Raw genomic sequence first — 17,993 nt, 5'->3', positions numbered from 1 at the left:
CATATTAAGTACTCCAGAGATTATTGCTCTACTCTTGCAGCTTTTCGGTCCAAACAGATTTTAAGCTTCAGGAAGTAAACCGCCAGTTGTAATTATATTTTCCAAGAGTATGAGCTTGTTAACGCCTAGCCAGAGCATTCGAGTATTCACCTCTCATTCCTACATACAAAAGTTCTAATTACTCTCTCCGTACCAGTAAGAGCACTGTAGGCTTCACCACAAGTTTGCGAATAAACCGAATCAGCGAGCGCTTGATCAATTACAGAGAGGAAAAGCAAGACGCGCGTCGAGAAACGACGTGTTTAAATACAACGCAAGGTAAATGCATTCTATAACATACCTATATCACACTACACAATATTTCATCGCATATACTATGACACCGCAACACACATTTCAACAAAATTCATAATGAAGTTGCATAATGACGGTAGATGCCACCAGACAGCCGAAAGGCCCGAATAGAAACGAGGGTTTCGCAACGTCAGGCAGCAATACGCATCAAGGGCAACAGCGACGGTATCTCCGGTGGAATAGAAGCTACACCAGCTGCTCCCGCAGGAGGCAGCAGAGATAGCAGCCGCGACAGGGTTCGGCAAGAAGCAACACCAAGATCATCTCCAGTAGAGTGCGAAAAGATCAACTGCGACGGCCGTACATTTCAACAGAACCACCATCTCCCCGAGAAGTCGGAACGTACGCGGTCAAACCCCAGCGCACAGTAAAACCAGTATTAAAGCACAAGATGGATCCCAAGCACAGAGCCATCATAAACTCCATCCGCGACCGCCTCCTAGAAACCATCGACATAGAAGTCCGACTCCAGACCCTGACCCTACGCGCGCGAGGCACATCAGCATGGTGGCACCTGGGCGCAGGCGCGAACGGCCGGGGGCAAATCCCGCCAAGCGACCTCGAGACAGCGACCTCAGCCGCCTCGACAGTGCTACGAAACATCGATCTGCAAGAGACATTCGAGGACGACGCAGACCTCCACCTCGCGCGCGCGACGAAGGCAGGCGTAGAATACCTAGCCTCGCTCGCCGCGGCCCTCGGGGAGATCCACGCGAGCCTGCGCGCGCTGCACGAAGCGCAGACGCAGAAGGACCGGCGCGGCTACGACGTCGCCTTCGAGAACTACGTGCGCCATTCGCAGGATGCCGTGGTCGGCGCGTATAAGGGGAAGGCCGGCGGGAACAAGTCCCCGCTGAGCCGGGTCTGGAACGCCGAGGACGTCACGCTGGCTGAGCGCGTCGAGGCCGGGGGCGAGGTCTCGTGGGACGAATATATTGAGAACTCTCTTGTCGAGGGCGATCCGATGGAGGTGGATGAGGGTTAGTAGCCCTTTTTGTCTGCCTCGTGCGAGGTCGTTCGGGACGCGGGTGGGGGGGGAAGAAGAAGTTGGCTTCTTGGGATTTGATTGAATCTTTTGCGGAAGTTATGTAGGTATTTTGTATATGATCGTTATATATGATGACATATACGCGTGTGATCGCGAAATTTGGGGGGGGAGGGGGGGTTTTCTTCGTATTTATGGCTACAGGGAATGACCGGAGGGAATAGACTGGGTCTGAAGAGTTTGGGCACGGCGTTCGCTTCATCCAGCTCGATGGGATATTGGATTGGCATTGATTTCCTCGGTCGGGGTTTATTGTTTATTATTGGATTTATATGGACACTCACCTCTAGGAAGCTGATTTCGGATTATGACGGAAAAAAATCTGATAATTATTTTTCGCCATGTATTATTGTGCCATATATCCATTTCTCTTGATATTCCAAGTGATTGCTGGAGCAGGTCGCGATGAACTGTCTAAAGTCGGAGCGCACTTTCCACCTCCTGCTTATTTCTCTCTCTCTCTCTCTCTCTCTCTTTTTTTTTCCTTTTTTCTTATTGTAGTAGTTAGGTAGTCACGAATATTACACCATTATCATTAGTTATTTCAATTCGAGTCTGCCGAAGAACGAAGCATCGCTGCTTTAGTGGAGCTTAGGCTTGGCGACCTGCTGTAATAGGCAATCCCACTACCTGATCTACTCGTTTTCATTGGCTGGTGGATTCTGGGCTACACGGGCCTCATCTGATCTCGGGAATCTTCACCAGCGTACGAACGTGTGGGGGGATGGAGAAGAGGAAAAGCTGGTCTTGAGAAACGGTGTTACAATGGGCGAGTGAAGGGATAATAGATCAAGGATCGATTTGGAGATATCAGTTGATTTAACTGTCCTCTGTATAAGGATGTGCCTGGGAGACAACAGTCAAGGAATCCGGTGTCTCTCGACCTCATTCAGCAGTGACGATGATGCGGGATCACCACCACATCGGTAAGAAAATAAATATGAGTCACACATCCCCCAAGCCTTACAACAATTGATATAAGTCCCACCGCTTCTAGAAGCCGAGTCTCGGTACTCTCTAATTGAAAGAATAAACCCCTATACGCAAGGTGAAGCTGACCTTACCGCCTTGTCGAATAGAAACGCCAAGCCTTTCCCCCCTTCACGCGAAATCTCCACAGCATGACGAGACTCCACTCGCTTAAAATGATGCTTCATGCGCATGCGTACCAAACGTGCAGAAAAACGAATGTTTCCTTGAAGGCTTTCATATTAGCTAATGCTGTATTTTCTATGTCTCGAGAACGAATGATCGGCTCCTTGCCTTTTCTGTCCATTTCGCATAACCGCTGGGCGAGTTGTAGTTAGTCTGTCCCGGCTTGTATAGCGTGTACGGGGTTTCCGGAATCTAGCCGATGGCTGTCTGCATGAAGATGGTTCGGATATTGATTATAATCAAGTGAAAATGTTTTATGCCTTTGCTGTATATAAAGGGTGGTTAGTATACTCGTGATGGCCGGAGGTGCGTGCGTTTTACTTCTCATTGACATTCTCACCTTCCATATACACGTCAAGAAAAACGAAGCAAAAGCAATATGGCTAAAGAAAAGCCCCAAAAGGCTGAGGAGCCCGAGGACGCCTCGCAAAACCACAAGCGGAAGAAGTCCACGGGGACCATCAACCTCCTCGTCGAGACGCGTCGCCAGGCCTCAGACGACTACGCTCGAGCCCAGCGCGCCGAGAAAGCATACCGCATGCGCAAGAACGCGACAATCGCGAGGTCCACGTTGCGCGATACCAAGACGCACTTCAGCGAGGGGTTCAAGCATCTAGGGCAAGGCTTCAAGGGTTTATTCACCGTCATTCGAGCCGTGCCGTATCTCGTCGGGGAGAAGCAGGAGATCTCGAGACGGAAGTCTGAGGTGAAGAAACGCGCGCGCGCCGAGGATATGCGGAAGAAGCTGGACGAGAAGTTAGCGAAGAAGTATGCGGGCGTGGAAGAGGAGACGGAGGAAGGTGAGGATGGGGAGAAGAAGAACGAGGCCGAGACCAGTGGGGGCATATGGGGGAAGAAGAAGTGAAGGGGGGACGGTGAGGGAGTGGTGAAAGAACTGTAATGACTCGGGTATGGTATCTTCTCTCGTCGGCTGTTTATATCGGGCTTCCAACTGACATTCAAGCAGGGCTAGCTCCCCAATTTCTTTTGTCCTATTGGCGTTGGTGGTTGTTTCGATACAGCATTCTCGAGAATATCGGGGATGGTTAGTAATGGTAATAGACGTCCATGGAGTTAGGGGCATGATGAATGATCAGACGAAGCATATGAAGATGGCGTTCATCTGGTTCCTTGCTTGCCTATCTACCAGGTAGACAAGGAACTTCTGCCCCCATACCCCTGGCATTACAATTGTTGGATTGGATTGGATTGGATGGGATAAGATGGACTAGTGCCATCTTGCGTTCAGATACCTTTTGATAAGAAGAAAACAGGACATCGAACTCTCAGAGAAGAGCCATGTATCCTTCGAACTGATGATCATCATCATATGCTATTAGCTAAGCAATACCTACACACCTACCTACCTAAGGGTGGGATCAGACCTTCAGCTCCTCTAGACTTGGTTTGTAAGTTCCAACAACAGTACTAACACCGAAAGTAACGCGTCCTAGAAGAGAGATCACGCTCACAAGATGAATGTACCTAATTACTGTAAGCCCAACCAAAGGGTACCTGTTTTCATCAAGGCGGTACGTACCTTCCCATATAGCTACATACTTCCACCCACTATTCCATCGCCACAAACATGTGACCACACCCTACAACCACCTCCAGCACCCCATTACCTCTCCCTTATAAACTTATTCAACACTCAGGACTCCCAACCGGACCCCGTAACATAGGACGTATCCCTGGGTTGACTCGACGGTATGAAACAACTGCAAAAGCGAGTCTCCGTATTGGAGCGGGCTGGGGGCATCCCGCAACTTGACAATTAGAGCTCGCCGACGGTGTGGTTTTTCGTAAGGCTTGGAATTCGATTCCGGGTCTAGCTTTTTTCTTTTTTTCTTTTTGTTTCTTTTCCGTCTTATTTGTTCATTTGATTGTATCCCATTCGAACTGTGCTTGGTGTAGAGAACGATGGATGTCTAGGTGAGTGGTCTTGCCTTCCACCTTCGATGCCATCACCACTGAAACTACTGCCTACCTACTTACTAGCCAACCACAACCTAATCGTGATTTTGATGTGATGTTATGTTTTCAATGAAGCTATTCGTAATATCCTTGATATGCATACCCTTCGACTTTTCGCTTTGCTTTGCATACTACACCGTTATTTTCATCTTACCCTATTGTATGAAGTCTTACACATTTCTACCATCACTCAGATGAGTCTTATAGGCAGCTACATGTGTATGGCGCCTCCAAAGTTCGTAGCTTGGTGGCTTTCACGATGCTTCATTCTGGTGTTTGTTAACGCGCACCAGTAGTAGGTAGTACATAAAGTAGGCAGCAGCAGTCACACGTAGGTAGGGAAGTAAACACTGTAGCGCGACAAAATTGAATTCACATCTTGAATTTTGTTTCACGTAGTACCTACGTACCTTGTACCTATGAAAGAACTCCCATTTCAGCGCCACATCATGTGAAGCCGTAATCTATTTATATACCTAAGGCAGAGATCTGAACTTTGAATCAATTTTATTCTCAATACAGTAATCTATTAAGGCTGTAAAGATCCTTGGCCTACTAACTCCCTCCTAGCTTTAGTAGCTTAATTTTGCTATTACATACAATTTGAATGCTAATCCTGATTGCTTAGATCTTATTGATCTGTTTCATAAAGCCAGTATATATCGGCTGATCGATAATCCACTCAGATAGCTCCTGATGTGCTCCCAACAAAGACAACTTCAACAGCAGCGAAAGCAGCAGTGGCCGAGAATATCTCAATCCTCTTCGCGTTGGTGAAAATGGCGAGTGCCGCTGCGAAGATACTCGTGAAGACAACTACTAGCCCAATCCTGTTGAGCATGCTCTTCACGAAGTATAGGACAAGTATGGCCACGGTCGGTAATGCTGCTGAGAATATCGCGACAATCGCATCACCAACCCGGGCTATCTTCCTCTCGTCATAAATGCGGATATTGCGACCCAACAGCTTATCTTCGGACTGTATGGAATACCTAGTCAGCGGGGCCAACATCAATCATATCTTCGAGATACGTCCCTTTGTGCGCCGGCCGATCACAGCAGTGTAGGCCGTCAGTAGCTTCCCGTTCAAGAGCTCACTCAGCCCGTCTTCGCCGTGACCAGAGGTTGGACGCATAGTGAAGTACTCTGACACGTCTGGGATTTTCCAGGTGCCCTCCTCGATGCCGTCCAGAAAATTCCCGCCTTCCAGAGCGATCCACTGTCTGAGGCCTTCTAGGTCATGATTGCTCGGCTGAGCGGCGTCGGATCCTCCAGGCGAAAAGCTTTGCAATGCCTCATCTGTACAGTCCATCGTCAGAATAGCGACCAAGTTTCTTTTAGGGCCATTTCACTTCTTTACGGTATTCTTTCAGCTTTTCCCCAATCTCTCGTAAAATGTCGTACTGGATTGAGTCTTCATTCAGTTGTTCTCTCATATACCGAAAGTCCGACCTAAAGGTTTTGCGGAAATCGTCCTCCTCCTGCTCGAGTTGCCAGATGTCTTTCAATTGGCTCTCTAGATCTTGCAGTTCCGATTGTAATCGGAGAATGTTCATTATGGACAAGAAACGGAACCTTCGAAAGATGGCGGCGTCTGGGTTTGTTGCCATCATGTTCGCTAGCTTCGAATAGCCAACGAACTCCGCCCCTCCAGCTTCTGCAACAGCCATTATACTTTTCAGCACAAGATATGTTAACTCAAATCTAGATTGGTAATGAAGCGTTGTTCATGAGATAGGTCCGTGTCACTTGTTGCAGATGGATGATGATGCGATCGTGGGGGATCAGCAGAAATGCACATTGGCGGCAAGCTCTTCTATTGGTTGGATTTGGGCACTCACACTGCGCCCGATTTCACCCCGCTTGGGGGGGTTTTGGATCTTACACCTCATCGTCAGCACAGTCATTTCTATGCTATGCCATCGAAGCACCTGCTAAAACATCAGAAACCCTCTTAATGGACCCTTTAAGCGCGACGAGCTCTTTGATAGGGCTGGCCTCTGTCTTGAAGACTTACAAGGACGTGCTTAGCCGTTCAAGAGACCAGCCGGGGTTGAACCAGCTAGAACAACAGCTGAGACACACAGCGGCTCAATTGCGTTTGATATCATCTATCCTGTCCTGCTCACCCCAGCTGCCGGAATACTTCCTCGAGGATGTCGAAGAAACCTCAAACAGGGTTAGAGCAGCGATAAAACGACTAGAAGCCGTCTTTAAGAATTACAATGAGAGCTCAAAACCATTGCGCCCGGCCAAGCTTGTTCTCGATAAGAGGACAGTTGGGGATATTGCGGAGTTAGATAACACGGTCGATAAACTCTGCAGTCAGTTTAAACTGTACGTTTTATATTCCTTCCCTAGTTTCATTTAGAGACACTAGAGCAAGTTCTAGGCACATGGCATTGAACACGAGGCAGCAGATAAACGTGCTACATTCTCTCGCAGAAGCCACGGCGAAATACTTCGAAAGTAGTTTGAGTGATTTGAGGAATGATTTAAACTCCCTCGTGCGACTGTTGGCAGAGAAGTTTGAACAACCACTTGAAAACTTCACGGACTCGAGTCGTGATATGGGCGAACGCCAACGCGACTTCGAAGAGCTGCGGGAAGCCCTTCGAAGAAATCTCGGCAGCACTACTATGCGCCCTTTTGCGTTCGACCCATTCTGCTTTCCTTTTGTGATCGTTTCGCCAGACCGCCAAGAGTCGGTCGGGGGCCCGGTACAAGTCAAATTGGATACTGGCGCCCACGATAGTTGGGTTGGCAAACACGTACTCGAGCGGCACGGTCTTGATTTTGACTTGACTGATGATCAGAGGGTTTTCATCGGAGCTGGTCGTGGTGGGTTCCGTGCTCTCGGGAAAGTCACGCTGATTTGGTACTCAGAAAATCAAGCCCTGACCAAGAAGACAAACTTCCTCGTCGGCGAAGAACTCCCGTTCGATGTCATTCTTGGCAGTGACTATCTCATGGACGATCTGAACACGGATCCTTTCAAAACGCCCATTCTCCCCTTAAGGTCGATTCTCACGAGAGGTAGGCTCCCTTCTTTTCCAGATTTGCCACAGAACTAAGCGAGATCAATCATATCAGAGGAACTCCAAGAGCTGGAGAAGACGCAGCGTGAGAAAGGCGCTAAGGCTGAGGACATCCGGAAAATCCAAAAAGAGCAGAACCTGAAGAATTTCGAAGAGAGGAGGAAAGCTAAAAGAGAGTCGCGGCTTACTACGCCTGCTTATCCCGGCACTTCTTCCAGCTTCCTCTTCCCCTCGTCAACCCCTACCAGCATTTCCAGGCGCTCAAGTTTCGCCAGCCGGTCCGTTACACCGGGGGCATCGCGATTGTCTAGCAGAGAGCCTAGTCTCGTGACGGCAGATATTACGGCTGAGGATGGGTCACAAGCCACTGATAATAATTCTACAACTCCAGCTGAGCGGTCCGTAGCCTAGGAATGAGAAGAGCATAATGGCACGGTCAATATTTTGTGACAGGACCCCAGGACCACGACGCCAGCTGAAGATCCACAGTGCTTCTGATATCATTACTAATCGAAAGTAGACGGCATGATCTAAGTGTAGACTACAGTTCAGCACTTCAAGCGGCTATTCGAAACGAGCATCCGAGTATTATCAAGATACTGATCGAGAACAAAGCCGATTCCAATGCAGAAACCGATTGCAGTACTCCATTAATGACAGCTGTAACCATCGGCCACGTAGAGATCGCGAAGATATTGCTGCAGAATGGTGCTTATGTCAACAAGGTCACCCACGGAGTTCGGTACTGCGCCTGAGCGCAGCTGCTAACAATGGCGATTTTGATATGGCCAAATTGCCCGTGGACTGTCAAGCCTACGTTAAGAAGGATATAGCTCATGACATTGCGCTTGCATGAGCGGCTAGCAATGGTCATCATATAGTGTGCATTTTCTTGCTGACAACGGCGCTGGTATTTGGTAAAAATACAAGTTAACTTGCTTTAAGGTGTAATAACAATTTCCAGTAACGACTAAGCAGCCCAATGTAATATCATGACGACATAATAAATGACTCGGCACTAATAATATATATAGCTTCTGGTATCTTCCTAGCAATAAGTATATCAAGGTACCATGGATTGCAACCATAGGAATGCTAGACTATGTCTAACTATGTATTATGCCGAGTCTCTTTGTCTATAGGCCTGGGATCATCACTCAAGGCCAATTCGTTTAAGGATCGGGCCACAACATGAATTTGAAACTGTTCACAATAAAAAGAGTCAAATGTGAAGCGTTTATTGCTATGTGAGACCGTATCGAGGCATGATGAGAGAGAGGAACGGAGTGAGATGGTCGTTAAGCAGGGTAGCCCAGATTAGATAAGCAGTACAGCACTAAAAATCCCAGCTACTCACGCGATCTGCCTAAGACTCCCAGCAACAGAGGGATATGTGATATTCAAGGCTGTCTGAAAGTCAATCATAAAGCGGTTCATCCTTTAGGATAGAGGCGAGGAGAAAATACAAAACCAGTAGTAGGTAGGCAATTGGCGCAATTGGCATACCTAACGTATACAACCTGTGGCGCAAACCATGAACTTGAGTGAGTGAGCAACGTAGATCTCAACAAGCACAGCGACACACATTCTTTTCTCACATGCGTAAGAGACGTACTGCTCCCAATCCTCTCACCTACCTTTCCACTCACTTACTCCCTCGCTATTGTTGGTAAGTATGTACTCATTTGCATTCAAATACTACGCATGTGCTCACCAGCTAGGTATCTATCCATCTCAGCGGGGTACTCACTCCCCAGGCTCTGTAGTACATAGCTATACACCCCTCTTAATACCACCTCATACCATAATATGCTGCATCGTCACCAACAGACAATCCGTCTCAGGTAATAACACCGAAAAGATACCTACATACAAGGTATGTAATCCATTGGAGTCGAATACTTTCCTCCCTGGACAATTTGCCAATTTACTTGCCCGCCTACCTTCTCGATGACCGTTGCCGTGATTACCGCCTTGAGAGATTACGACCTCCTGGTTACCTAAGTACCTACGGTAGCTGATGACATCCAGTAGGTACATATGTAAAGAAGCTGACCACCGCCAGAGAACAAGCAATGTAAATACCTCGTGCGTCCCCCATCTCGCTCACTCACCGGGTCACACTGCTTACCTACCTACCTACCCAACATCCCAGACGTACAGCACCACCCTTCACTCCTCGAAAGTCAAAGCACAAACTCAATCTACACCCCCATTTTCCAGAACAAATTACAAACTACCAACCTACCTACCTACCTAGGTACCCTGTCTTCATAATCCCGCAAAAAAAACATACTAATCCGCAATGTAATCAATCAATCAATTTCACAAATCACAAATGAGCCCGCCTATACTAAGGAGTACGAGAGCTAGGAAAGGCAAGAACGAGCACGTAGGCCGCGTTGAATAGCACTAGTGTCGTAGAAAAAGGAAGCACGGCATTCATCGAGCGCGTTATCAAATATACACGGAAGACAATTCCTCGCCGAGACCTCCGTAGCGAACGAACGAATAAACGTAGACCGTCGTGAAACAAATCGAAATCAGAATAACGAACTTCGAAATTCTAAATTTCGGCATCGATGATGGATTTTTTTCTCTCTTTCTCTCGGTGCGGTTCCTAAATTAGTCAACAAGACGCCTCCAAGCTGTGCGCCAAGTCAATATAAACACAATGCTCAGCCCCGTTGGGGGGCTTTAGGTTTTAAAATTGCATCACATAGTTGATAAACCCATTTAACCAGCTTTGTTTGCTTTCTTTTTTTTGTTCGTGATTTGGTTCATTTTTCATTCGGTGCCTAAGACGATGAATTGTGTGAACACAGGTCCTCAGAGCCAGTAGTGACATAAACCCCCAACCCTTATGACCCCATTGCCTTTCCCTCGAAATTGCGCGGAACGACAAAGGTGAATGCGATGATCGAGTTTCCCATACCCACACGCCGGTTCTAGTTGCAAGTCCATGGAAGGATGAATTGTGTTTGGTTTTGTTGTTGGTGTATCAGAAAAATGCAGACGGATGGAAACAAGACGATTTAGTAACCGAAGGACTCGAGAGTCTTGGCTGTCTTGCTGTCTACTGTGGCACTCTTCTTGGCCTCGCTGAGTTGGCGCTGAGCGAGCTTCTTGCGCTCGTAGTAAGCGGTACCCTTGGCCTTGCGGCGCTCCTCCAGACTGTGAAATGTATTAGCCATATTCCCTTGAACCGAGAACCCCGCAAATTCTTGATGACTTGGTTCGTGTATCCACATACCGAGCAACAACATCCTGGTATTTCCAGCCGACTTCGTGGCTCAGTCTGCCGACAGTGCAGTACTTTCGGCCGGGCTGTAGACGAAGGACACGGAGAGCCTGGGGAACAACCATCTTCTTTTGCTTGTCGTACGGGGGAGGGACACCCTCAAAGACCTTTAGGCGCTCCAAAGCAGCAGCACCTCGGGCAGTCTTGTGGGGAATCATGCCACGGACGGCCTTGTAGAAGATTCTTGAAGGGGCACGGAAGTGGAAGGGACCTAGGTTGCGTCAGAAAGTCTCGTCTCGGAAAGGGAGTGCCTGATATCGACACGCAGATCGGAGTGTGACATACCACCTCGGGTAGGGTTGAATCGGGTGGCCTTGCGCAGGTAGGCGTGGTACTTGACTATAGTCCAACAATCAGTTCCAATTCTCTTTCTCGACTGGCGTGTAGGTCCAAGCTCTTTCAAAAATTCCATCCTTCCATTCTAACTCCATCGCAAATCCAAAGCCAGACCGCATCTAAGCACTTCCTAAAACAAACTCGAAAGAACAGATCGCTGGAGGTGACGTACGCTTGGCGCGGAAGAACTCGCCCGAGATGTTCAGTTCCTCGCATCGGACGATGGCGATCTTCTGGCCGCTAAGGAGCTGCTTGGCGACGATAGAGGCGAGTCGGCCAAGGAGGTGGCCTTTGCCATCGATGACGACCTAAAGGAAAGAAGAATTTGAGTTAATTATTGCTCGAATATTGGTGGATTGAGATTAAACGTCTGTATTTATCGAAATATATCATCCCCAATTCCCTCCATGATTCCCCTGTAAATCACCCACAGCATTGTGCTGTAGTCTGGCAAGGTAGGAATTCGTAGAGTGGTCGCAAGGGGAACGACAGGCCGATACAGGGTTTGGAATTGAATTTCGAACAGCAAAAGCCACTTACAACAGACTCAAAGGACGACATCTTTTCGGATCGTCACCGCGACGTGGTAACAGAAAGGAAAAGAATGATGGAACGGGGAGGAAGAAATAGCTCGAGAGCGCAACCGAAGAAGTCTGCGTCTGTAGGAGCTATTAAATTAATCCTCTGCTGTGGTCGTTAGTAAGGTCGTGATGTGTTGTTGTTGGTCGCCAGGCGGAGGAGAGGAATGCCACCACTAGAAAATTATCGGCGGAACGCACAATCGTCCAGTGTGCCCGCTGTAGAGGGCCGCTAGTCCTGGCTTGGAATGGTGGGGGCGGGCGTGGAAGCGAGAGGGATTTTTGTGGCCTCATAATCTAGGGCTAGGCAGACCTAGCCTCCTTCAGTGCTCGTGCATGCGCCACAGAACAATTGTGGCTTATCTTGCTTACTTACTCACATAGAAGCTTACAGTGCTGCCCAGCTGACAACCCCCCAACGTCGTTGCTTATCATGATGCTGACGATGCTGACCATCGAAGGCTTACCTACAGTTCTATTCTACAGTATTCAGTGCCCGGATACAGCTCATCATTAGCGCTGACCTTCCGATAATACAGTGTAATACAGTGCTCGCAGCACGCATATGTACAATGCTTCAACATTGCACGTTGCACGTTGTTAGGCATCCAAAGCCGGGAGCGTTGAATACATGCAACAAAAAGCTGACACTTCTTTCTGCCTCAGACTTAATGGTACCTACGTAATGGTAGCTTGCTTACTTAATGAGGTCGGACCTAGGTCGACCTAGGTCACGAGATGCTCCCATAGGCTACTCCTAGCACATATATGTCTGATGTCCTATATTATATGTCTCGTGCCCTATCAACAGCCAGCCAACGCTACCAACCCCGGCAAGGGAAATCCTGGTAACTGGAGGACATCGTCATCGACAACGACGACTGCCTAGTTGCCTACCTCAGTGCTTCGCCTTTCTATGTGTCGTCCTACCGAATGCCTTGCCTTCCATGAACGCAGCCGGCAGTTCGTTTCTTCATGCACAAAGACACAAATCGCTGAGCACTTGACAAAGTAAAGTTTATGGCTGTCAGTTACTATATAACATGCCTTGCTAGAGAAATGCATCGATGTGAAGCCTGAGTCTGAGATGGTGATTAAGCAGGGAGTGCCGACCATGAGCTGCCTGTAACCAAGGACGAGATATGGAAACGTATGAGTCTAAACTCTTGTCTAAGTATGTCGTTAAACTTCGTGAACATCTTCGCGAACGCGCTCTTCCGATGCACCCATTTCAATGGCATCTTGAACCTTTCATGTATTATATAAACGTACTTTGCATCATCCTAGTGGATAGAATGGTAGATTGGATAGGTTGAGTGGGTTTGAATCGGTTCCCCCGAATACATTACCGAGATGCCATTACCCGCAGTGTAAAGGTGCCAAGTGATATCATCGGTTTTGCCTGAGCGCGTCAGGTACCCTCTCATCTATTTCCTTGAGTATATCCTGAACATAGTTGACCAGGTCTTTCCGTCTTGCCCGGATGTCAGGATCTCCTCCAGTTTCAACTTCGTCTAGTTTCAGCAGCACATGCTGCATCACCGTCTCACTGATTTTGCGGTGCTCCTCTTCCAGTTTTTTAGCGTCTCTAGGTGGGTGGTGTATAAATTCCTTGCACAATGGCAGGAGCTGCGCGTCAAAATGGGATCTGATGGCCTCCAGCTTTTCAATTGCTCCAGAGGGCACTTGAGGAGACGGCACCCGGGAGGGGTGTCTCGAAGGGTCAGGGCTTGTCCATTTCCCGTCCTCGTCGTTCTGGCCGGGCACCTCTAGACTGCTGCTAGTCTCTCTCGGCGTCCGGTTCTTAGGCTTCTTCTTGCCATTCTTATTCTTCCTTTTCTTCTGGGGCCGTGAGTCGTCCCTAGAATCAGTACCAACAACTTCTTCAAGCGAGCCACTACTGTCGTCATCATCCGAAAGTCTTCCCTCCGGTACCACTACTAACAATTCGCTGTTGTTCTTCACGCCATAGTCGCGGATAGGGATATCTGGCTCTTTAAGGTTCCTACCCTTGTAGAGCATCTTGATACGGCTAGCCCGACGACTACTCAAGTCCATCACCAGTCCTGCGCGGTCTCGGACATCTCTCACCGTCAGCCTACCATCGCTGATTGAGTAGGCAGGAAAGTGTACGGGATAGGTAACCGCTTTATGTTTGATCAGGATGACATCATCCTCCTCAACGGCAGCAGTGCGCGGTGCTCGACGGTTTTGCGGGGCATAAGTCGCTTCAGGAGCCTGTAGTGAGGTTTCTAGATCTTCGGACGTGATGTAGCTATAATCAGCGTCGGTGACGTGCGGGCCGTCTTGGCTGCTAGCTTGCGAAGCAAAGGGCGATAGAGCCTCGGAAAACGAGGGCCACCCGTACCGCGCCATCAGAATAGGCAGTGTCACAGCAGCAGCGCCTACGAGGGTCGAGTAGACGGTTGTGGGCGATGCGCCTTTGGATTCGATGTACTCGTTGGACCCGGCGACGGCGTCGGACAGGTGAGCGAGTGTGGTGACAAGGTAGGTTTGTAAGGCCGGTGGTAGGAATGCGGTGATGTTCTGGAAGGCACCAGAAGTTGCCGAAAGGACCTGACTGGAAGCCACCTTGACGAGAATCGGGTCGTCCTGGGAATTCCAGGACACCCGGCCTAAGTAGGTAGCTAGATATGTTATTTTGTCACTGCAGAATGCAAAGTGGATGGAGCACCAGAGGGGTCGCAGTGGCCACGGTGACTGCAGGCGACCAAATAGCAGGCGAGAACGAACCCTGTTAGCGGTGCGAATCAAGCAGAGTCTCTGGAGCGGAGGGTCACAGCTGCGCAGCGGCGCATTGGAGGGACACACGAGTGCCGAGTGGGCGAATAGCAAGGGACTACCACGGTTGTTAGGTGTTAGGCCACCTCACCTAATCTGTAGGTATCTGTGGGCAGGAGTTAAGTCGGTCGGTGCCGGTGTTGGGATTCGTCGACAGACGGCTTCACTCCAAGGAACAGCCTCCTCAGTCCCCCAAATGACCAGAAAAGGGCCTAGTTCGAGGCCTAGCTCGACGTTTAGCTCAGAGTCAAATCGTGGGGCAGCAGGCCAGAGGGCTGGGTGCTCGGCAGAGGGGTAAGGGAAACGGTAAACGGCTCAATGCTCGATAGCTGCAGTCTGCAGAGGGCCGACTAACACACTAACGGCGGGCTTCGAATGGGGCTCGTCTCGAATGGCGACTCTTTGGTCGGTCAGAGGCGTGGGAGAGACGTAGGAGTGGTCAGCGGTCGAATTAGAGGTAAGCGATGGCTCGATGATGCGTTGTCACTGCAAGACTGTGCGCAAGGTATTCAGGTCAGCTGGTGAGAGGACACCAGCTTCTCTCTGCTACGACTAGATTCCCTGCTCCAAAGCGGCTCATTGGGCTGCCGACAAGACACACGACGTCAGGGTGCAACGACGTACGACAAGAAGATTGACGACGTATGTCGTGCTGTAAGATTTGTACTCCCCCAACGCGACAAAACAGAATTCAAGCAGAATTGAAGATAGGCAAACAAGACGATACTGATAGGGGGTTGCCAGTCGACTCACAGCGAAGGGGATCGCGTGAAGGATTCGAAGAATATCGGACACCTACCTAAAGACAGGTTACCCCGTCACATTCGAACCGTGGTACAACGGGTGAGGTGCGAAGTACCTATGTACCTACTTCACAGCTGTTGCGGAAGGGCTTAGGGCTGGCAAACAGATGGGGAACAGCTGGCAAAGTGGCTCTCATCTTGGCCGAATTGGCATCTTCAGCTGATGACCGAATGTACAAGCAGGTAGGTACACATGTATCACCATCAGCCAGAAAAGCGGCCGAGCTTATTTGGGGGCCAAAAGCCGTATCTGCATATTTGTATATGGTGCTATTGGCCCATTGGGCAATTGATTTTGATGTACATACTCTAGCAGACGAGGTATCAAGTTTGTAGGCGACCTCCGGCCGTAAGGACTTGTTTTCTCTACCAGTCTGGAGGCAGCTGTAGCTTTGCCAGAGTTTTCAGTCAACATTCTATTTCTATTCCCATGCTCCAATAGTAGAGATTCTGTAGAGATGGATAGATGGATAGAGTTGGAACAACCTAGAACTAACGAGACTGGTTTCGGTTAGGCTGATGTGTAGATCTGGATCTGAGATGCCCGGCCACAGCTCGCATAACCAGATCTAAACTCGACCAACCCAAATATCTTGTTCTGTTTTTAGCACGTAGGTAACTCATTCACATGAGTTTATCTTCTACTACCAAGACTCATAAAATACATTCAATTCTTCTACACAAAGTTCTGCATAGAATAAGGGGGAGGATTATAAGTTGGCCGTGTCATTGGTTTACTTAGCTAATTCGGAGATCTTGTGATGTCTCTTACGTCATCCTCTTTTTAGCTGGACCACTTGATAAAATCAATGTCAGCGGATCCAGGCACGGGTAAACCGAGGCTAGAGTCTCTGCTGTATTTTCAGCGTCGAAGTAACTAATAGGTAATCTTTACTGTGAAGGGAGGGAGTGACAGGTATCTATGGGTTAGGTAATGTACGGCATTCCAATACATACCGACATAGAGACTACATAGTAGATAGGTAGCAGAACATAGTAATAGTCATTGTAGGATTTGTCTACAATGGCCGCCTCCGTCATCATCTGGAATCATGAATGTCGCCTCTTCGAGGATATAGCCCAGCTACATGGGTACTTGTGCTTACCGGATTAAGCAATGGACAGCCACTATCCCGACGGTCCACACCGCTACGGTCTGCCGTCCCGCGATAACATCATCGTCACAGGCGACAGATTTTGACAAATAGGCACCGGGCTCTGACTGGCTGACGCAAACCTGCGACAATCCCGAGTCCAGGGTCTTTTCTTTTCAGACACACACCACACAGACCACACTATCTACTGTGTGTAGGCGGTATTCAAGTATTTAAGTGGTGGTTGGTCGCAGCGGCGTTTCGTTAAAGGTACGGTCGGCCGGCAATGCACCTCATTCAACAAATACCCCGCTGTGTCGTGCTCGCTCGCCGTCCAATATCAACGCCCCTCCTCCGGCCCCATCTCAACTACAGACACTCTCTCAGCTCGACTCTGACCAGCCATTCCTCCTCCTCCTTCTCCATGAACTTCCTACGCAAATTCTTCCATACCCCCACGCCAGAAGAAATGTCCGCCGCCAGCACGAAAGCCCAAACCATCATCAAGGAGAATGCCGTCGGTACGTTTGCTTGCTTTCTTGCGCCTTGACAAGCTACATTCATCCATCCCATCCCATCCCCCGCTGCTCCATTGTCAATCTTCTTCCTCCACCATGCCGAGCTAACGAGATATAACTAACTCCCTTTTCGCAGCGGTATTCTCCAAGTCGTACTGCCCGTACTGCCAGGCTTCCAAGAAGCTCCTAGACGACCTAGGTGCCAAGTACTTCGCCATCGAGCTCGACAAGGTCGACGACGGCGCCGCCATCCAGAACGCCCTCGAGGAGATCTCGGGCCAGCGCACCGTACCCAATATCTACATCGGCGGCAAGCACATCGGCGGCAACTCGGATCTGCAAGCTAAGAAGGGCGAGCTCAAGGGCTTGCTCCAGTCTGTCGGCGCCGCTTGACTCGGCGATGGTCCGGACCACACCACCTCAGCGAAGCTGTAACGACATCGTCGCGAATATTCGGATGTATCGTGTCGGACATAAAAAGATCGCAGGCAATGTAGGCGGACTTGGTTTTACGTGCTGCGCCCGTTATTATAGTGCCAGATAAACCATGCGATAAAGGAAACTGTTGAAGTTAACCTTGTCTCTCCGTCTATATGCATCATCCCTTCTTCGCGCGCACGTGTGCACACATATAGAAAATAGATATCTCGCATTTCCGAACCTAGTTATGTTACTTCTTTTCCTGTAGCAAACCAGTTATATACGTAGGTATCTCAGTGTAGTATCGGCGTTAGGCAGGCTGTCATCATTTGTGCTCATCATCTTGCCTATGTAGTCGCTCTTATGGGTTTCTCACAGTAACATTCGGTAACATCAACAAATTGGGTAAATTTTTCACCAAGGTTAGCAATGTAGATAAATTAGTTAAAATTGTAAGCAACATAGTGAAGTTCATGTAATCAATGTAAGCATATCAGCAAGCATGTCAGCAATGTAGGTAAAATAAATGTCATCAATATAGGTAAAATCACTGAATTTGGCAATATAGCTAC

At 48.9% G+C, this 17,993-nt stretch overlaps 7 protein-coding genes across 7 annotated transcripts; 4 read left to right on the top strand and 3 right to left on the bottom strand.

Moving 5' to 3' along the window:
• Positions 1 to 745: 745 nt before the first annotated feature.
• Positions 746 to 1,339, top strand: F5B22DRAFT_645680 (uncharacterized protein; the record flags this gene model as incomplete). Its single annotated transcript, XM_047978618.1, has 1 exon — positions 746 to 1,339. The coding sequence occupies one exon, from the start codon at positions 746 to 748 to the stop codon at positions 1,337 to 1,339; it is 594 nt and encodes a 197-aa protein (XP_047831604.1).
• Positions 1,340 to 2,251: 912 nt separating this feature from the next.
• Positions 2,252 to 3,428, top strand: F5B22DRAFT_603219 (uncharacterized protein). Its single transcript, XM_047974726.1, has 2 exons — positions 2,252 to 2,819; positions 2,876 to 3,428. Exon 2 carries the CDS (start codon positions 2,934 to 2,936, stop codon positions 3,417 to 3,419), a length of 486 nt encoding a protein of 161 aa, XP_047831603.1. The 5' UTR covers positions 2,252 to 2,819; positions 2,876 to 2,933; the 3' UTR covers positions 3,420 to 3,428.
• Positions 3,429 to 5,021: 1,593 nt separating this feature from the next.
• Positions 5,022 to 6,355, bottom strand: F5B22DRAFT_603218 (uncharacterized protein). The gene is made up of 3 exons (XM_047974725.1): positions 5,892 to 6,355; positions 5,570 to 5,830; positions 5,022 to 5,512 (listed from the first exon to the last, which is right to left on the bottom strand). Exons 1-3 carry the CDS (start codon positions 6,199 to 6,201, stop codon positions 5,214 to 5,216), a joined length of 870 nt encoding a protein of 289 aa, XP_047831602.1. The 5' UTR covers positions 6,202 to 6,355; the 3' UTR covers positions 5,022 to 5,213.
• A 52-nt stretch (positions 6,356 to 6,407) lies between these two features.
• On the top strand, positions 6,408 to 8,205 carry F5B22DRAFT_107636 (uncharacterized protein). Its single transcript, XM_047968725.1, has 3 exons — positions 6,408 to 6,868; positions 6,924 to 7,567; positions 7,625 to 8,205. Exons 1-3 carry the CDS (start codon positions 6,489 to 6,491, stop codon positions 7,978 to 7,980), a joined length of 1,380 nt encoding a protein of 459 aa, XP_047831601.1. The 5' UTR covers positions 6,408 to 6,488; the 3' UTR covers positions 7,981 to 8,205.
• Positions 8,206 to 10,063: 1,858 nt separating this feature from the next.
• F5B22DRAFT_107630 (60S ribosomal protein l16) lies at positions 10,064 to 12,218 on the bottom strand. Its single transcript, XM_047968724.1, has 5 exons — positions 11,747 to 12,218; positions 11,379 to 11,514; positions 11,156 to 11,209; positions 10,823 to 11,081; positions 10,064 to 10,743 (listed from the first exon to the last, which is right to left on the bottom strand). Exons 1-5 carry the CDS (start codon positions 11,765 to 11,767, stop codon positions 10,605 to 10,607), a joined length of 609 nt encoding a protein of 202 aa, XP_047831600.1. The 5' UTR covers positions 11,768 to 12,218; the 3' UTR covers positions 10,064 to 10,604.
• A 955-nt stretch (positions 12,219 to 13,173) lies between these two features.
• On the bottom strand, positions 13,174 to 15,526 carry F5B22DRAFT_635781 (BAG domain-containing protein; the record flags this gene model as incomplete). Its single annotated transcript, XM_047977197.1, has 2 exons — positions 13,174 to 14,397; positions 15,458 to 15,526. The coding sequence occupies 2 exons, from the start codon at positions 15,524 to 15,526 to the stop codon at positions 13,174 to 13,176; spliced, it is 1,293 nt and encodes a 430-aa protein (XP_047831599.1).
• Positions 15,527 to 16,532: 1,006 nt separating this feature from the next.
• F5B22DRAFT_603205 (thioredoxin-like protein) lies at positions 16,533 to 17,810 on the top strand. The gene is made up of 2 exons (XM_047974724.1): positions 16,533 to 17,004; positions 17,138 to 17,810. The coding sequence occupies exons 1-2, from the start codon at positions 16,770 to 16,772 to the stop codon at positions 17,392 to 17,394; spliced, it is 492 nt and encodes a 163-aa protein (XP_047831598.1). The 5' UTR covers positions 16,533 to 16,769; the 3' UTR covers positions 17,395 to 17,810.
• Positions 17,811 to 17,993: the final 183 nt, after the last annotated feature.

The sequence above is a fragment of the Xylaria bambusicola genome (genome assembly GCF_022495145.1).
Source record: "Xylaria bambusicola strain CBS 139988 unplaced genomic scaffold F5B22scaffold_16, whole genome shotgun sequence".
In the NCBI taxonomy this organism is placed as follows: Eukaryota; Fungi; Ascomycota; class Sordariomycetes; order Xylariales; family Xylariaceae; genus Xylaria; species Xylaria bambusicola.
Note: the sequence above shows the minus strand (reverse complement) of the source record. Positions and strands in the feature narration are given on the sequence as shown.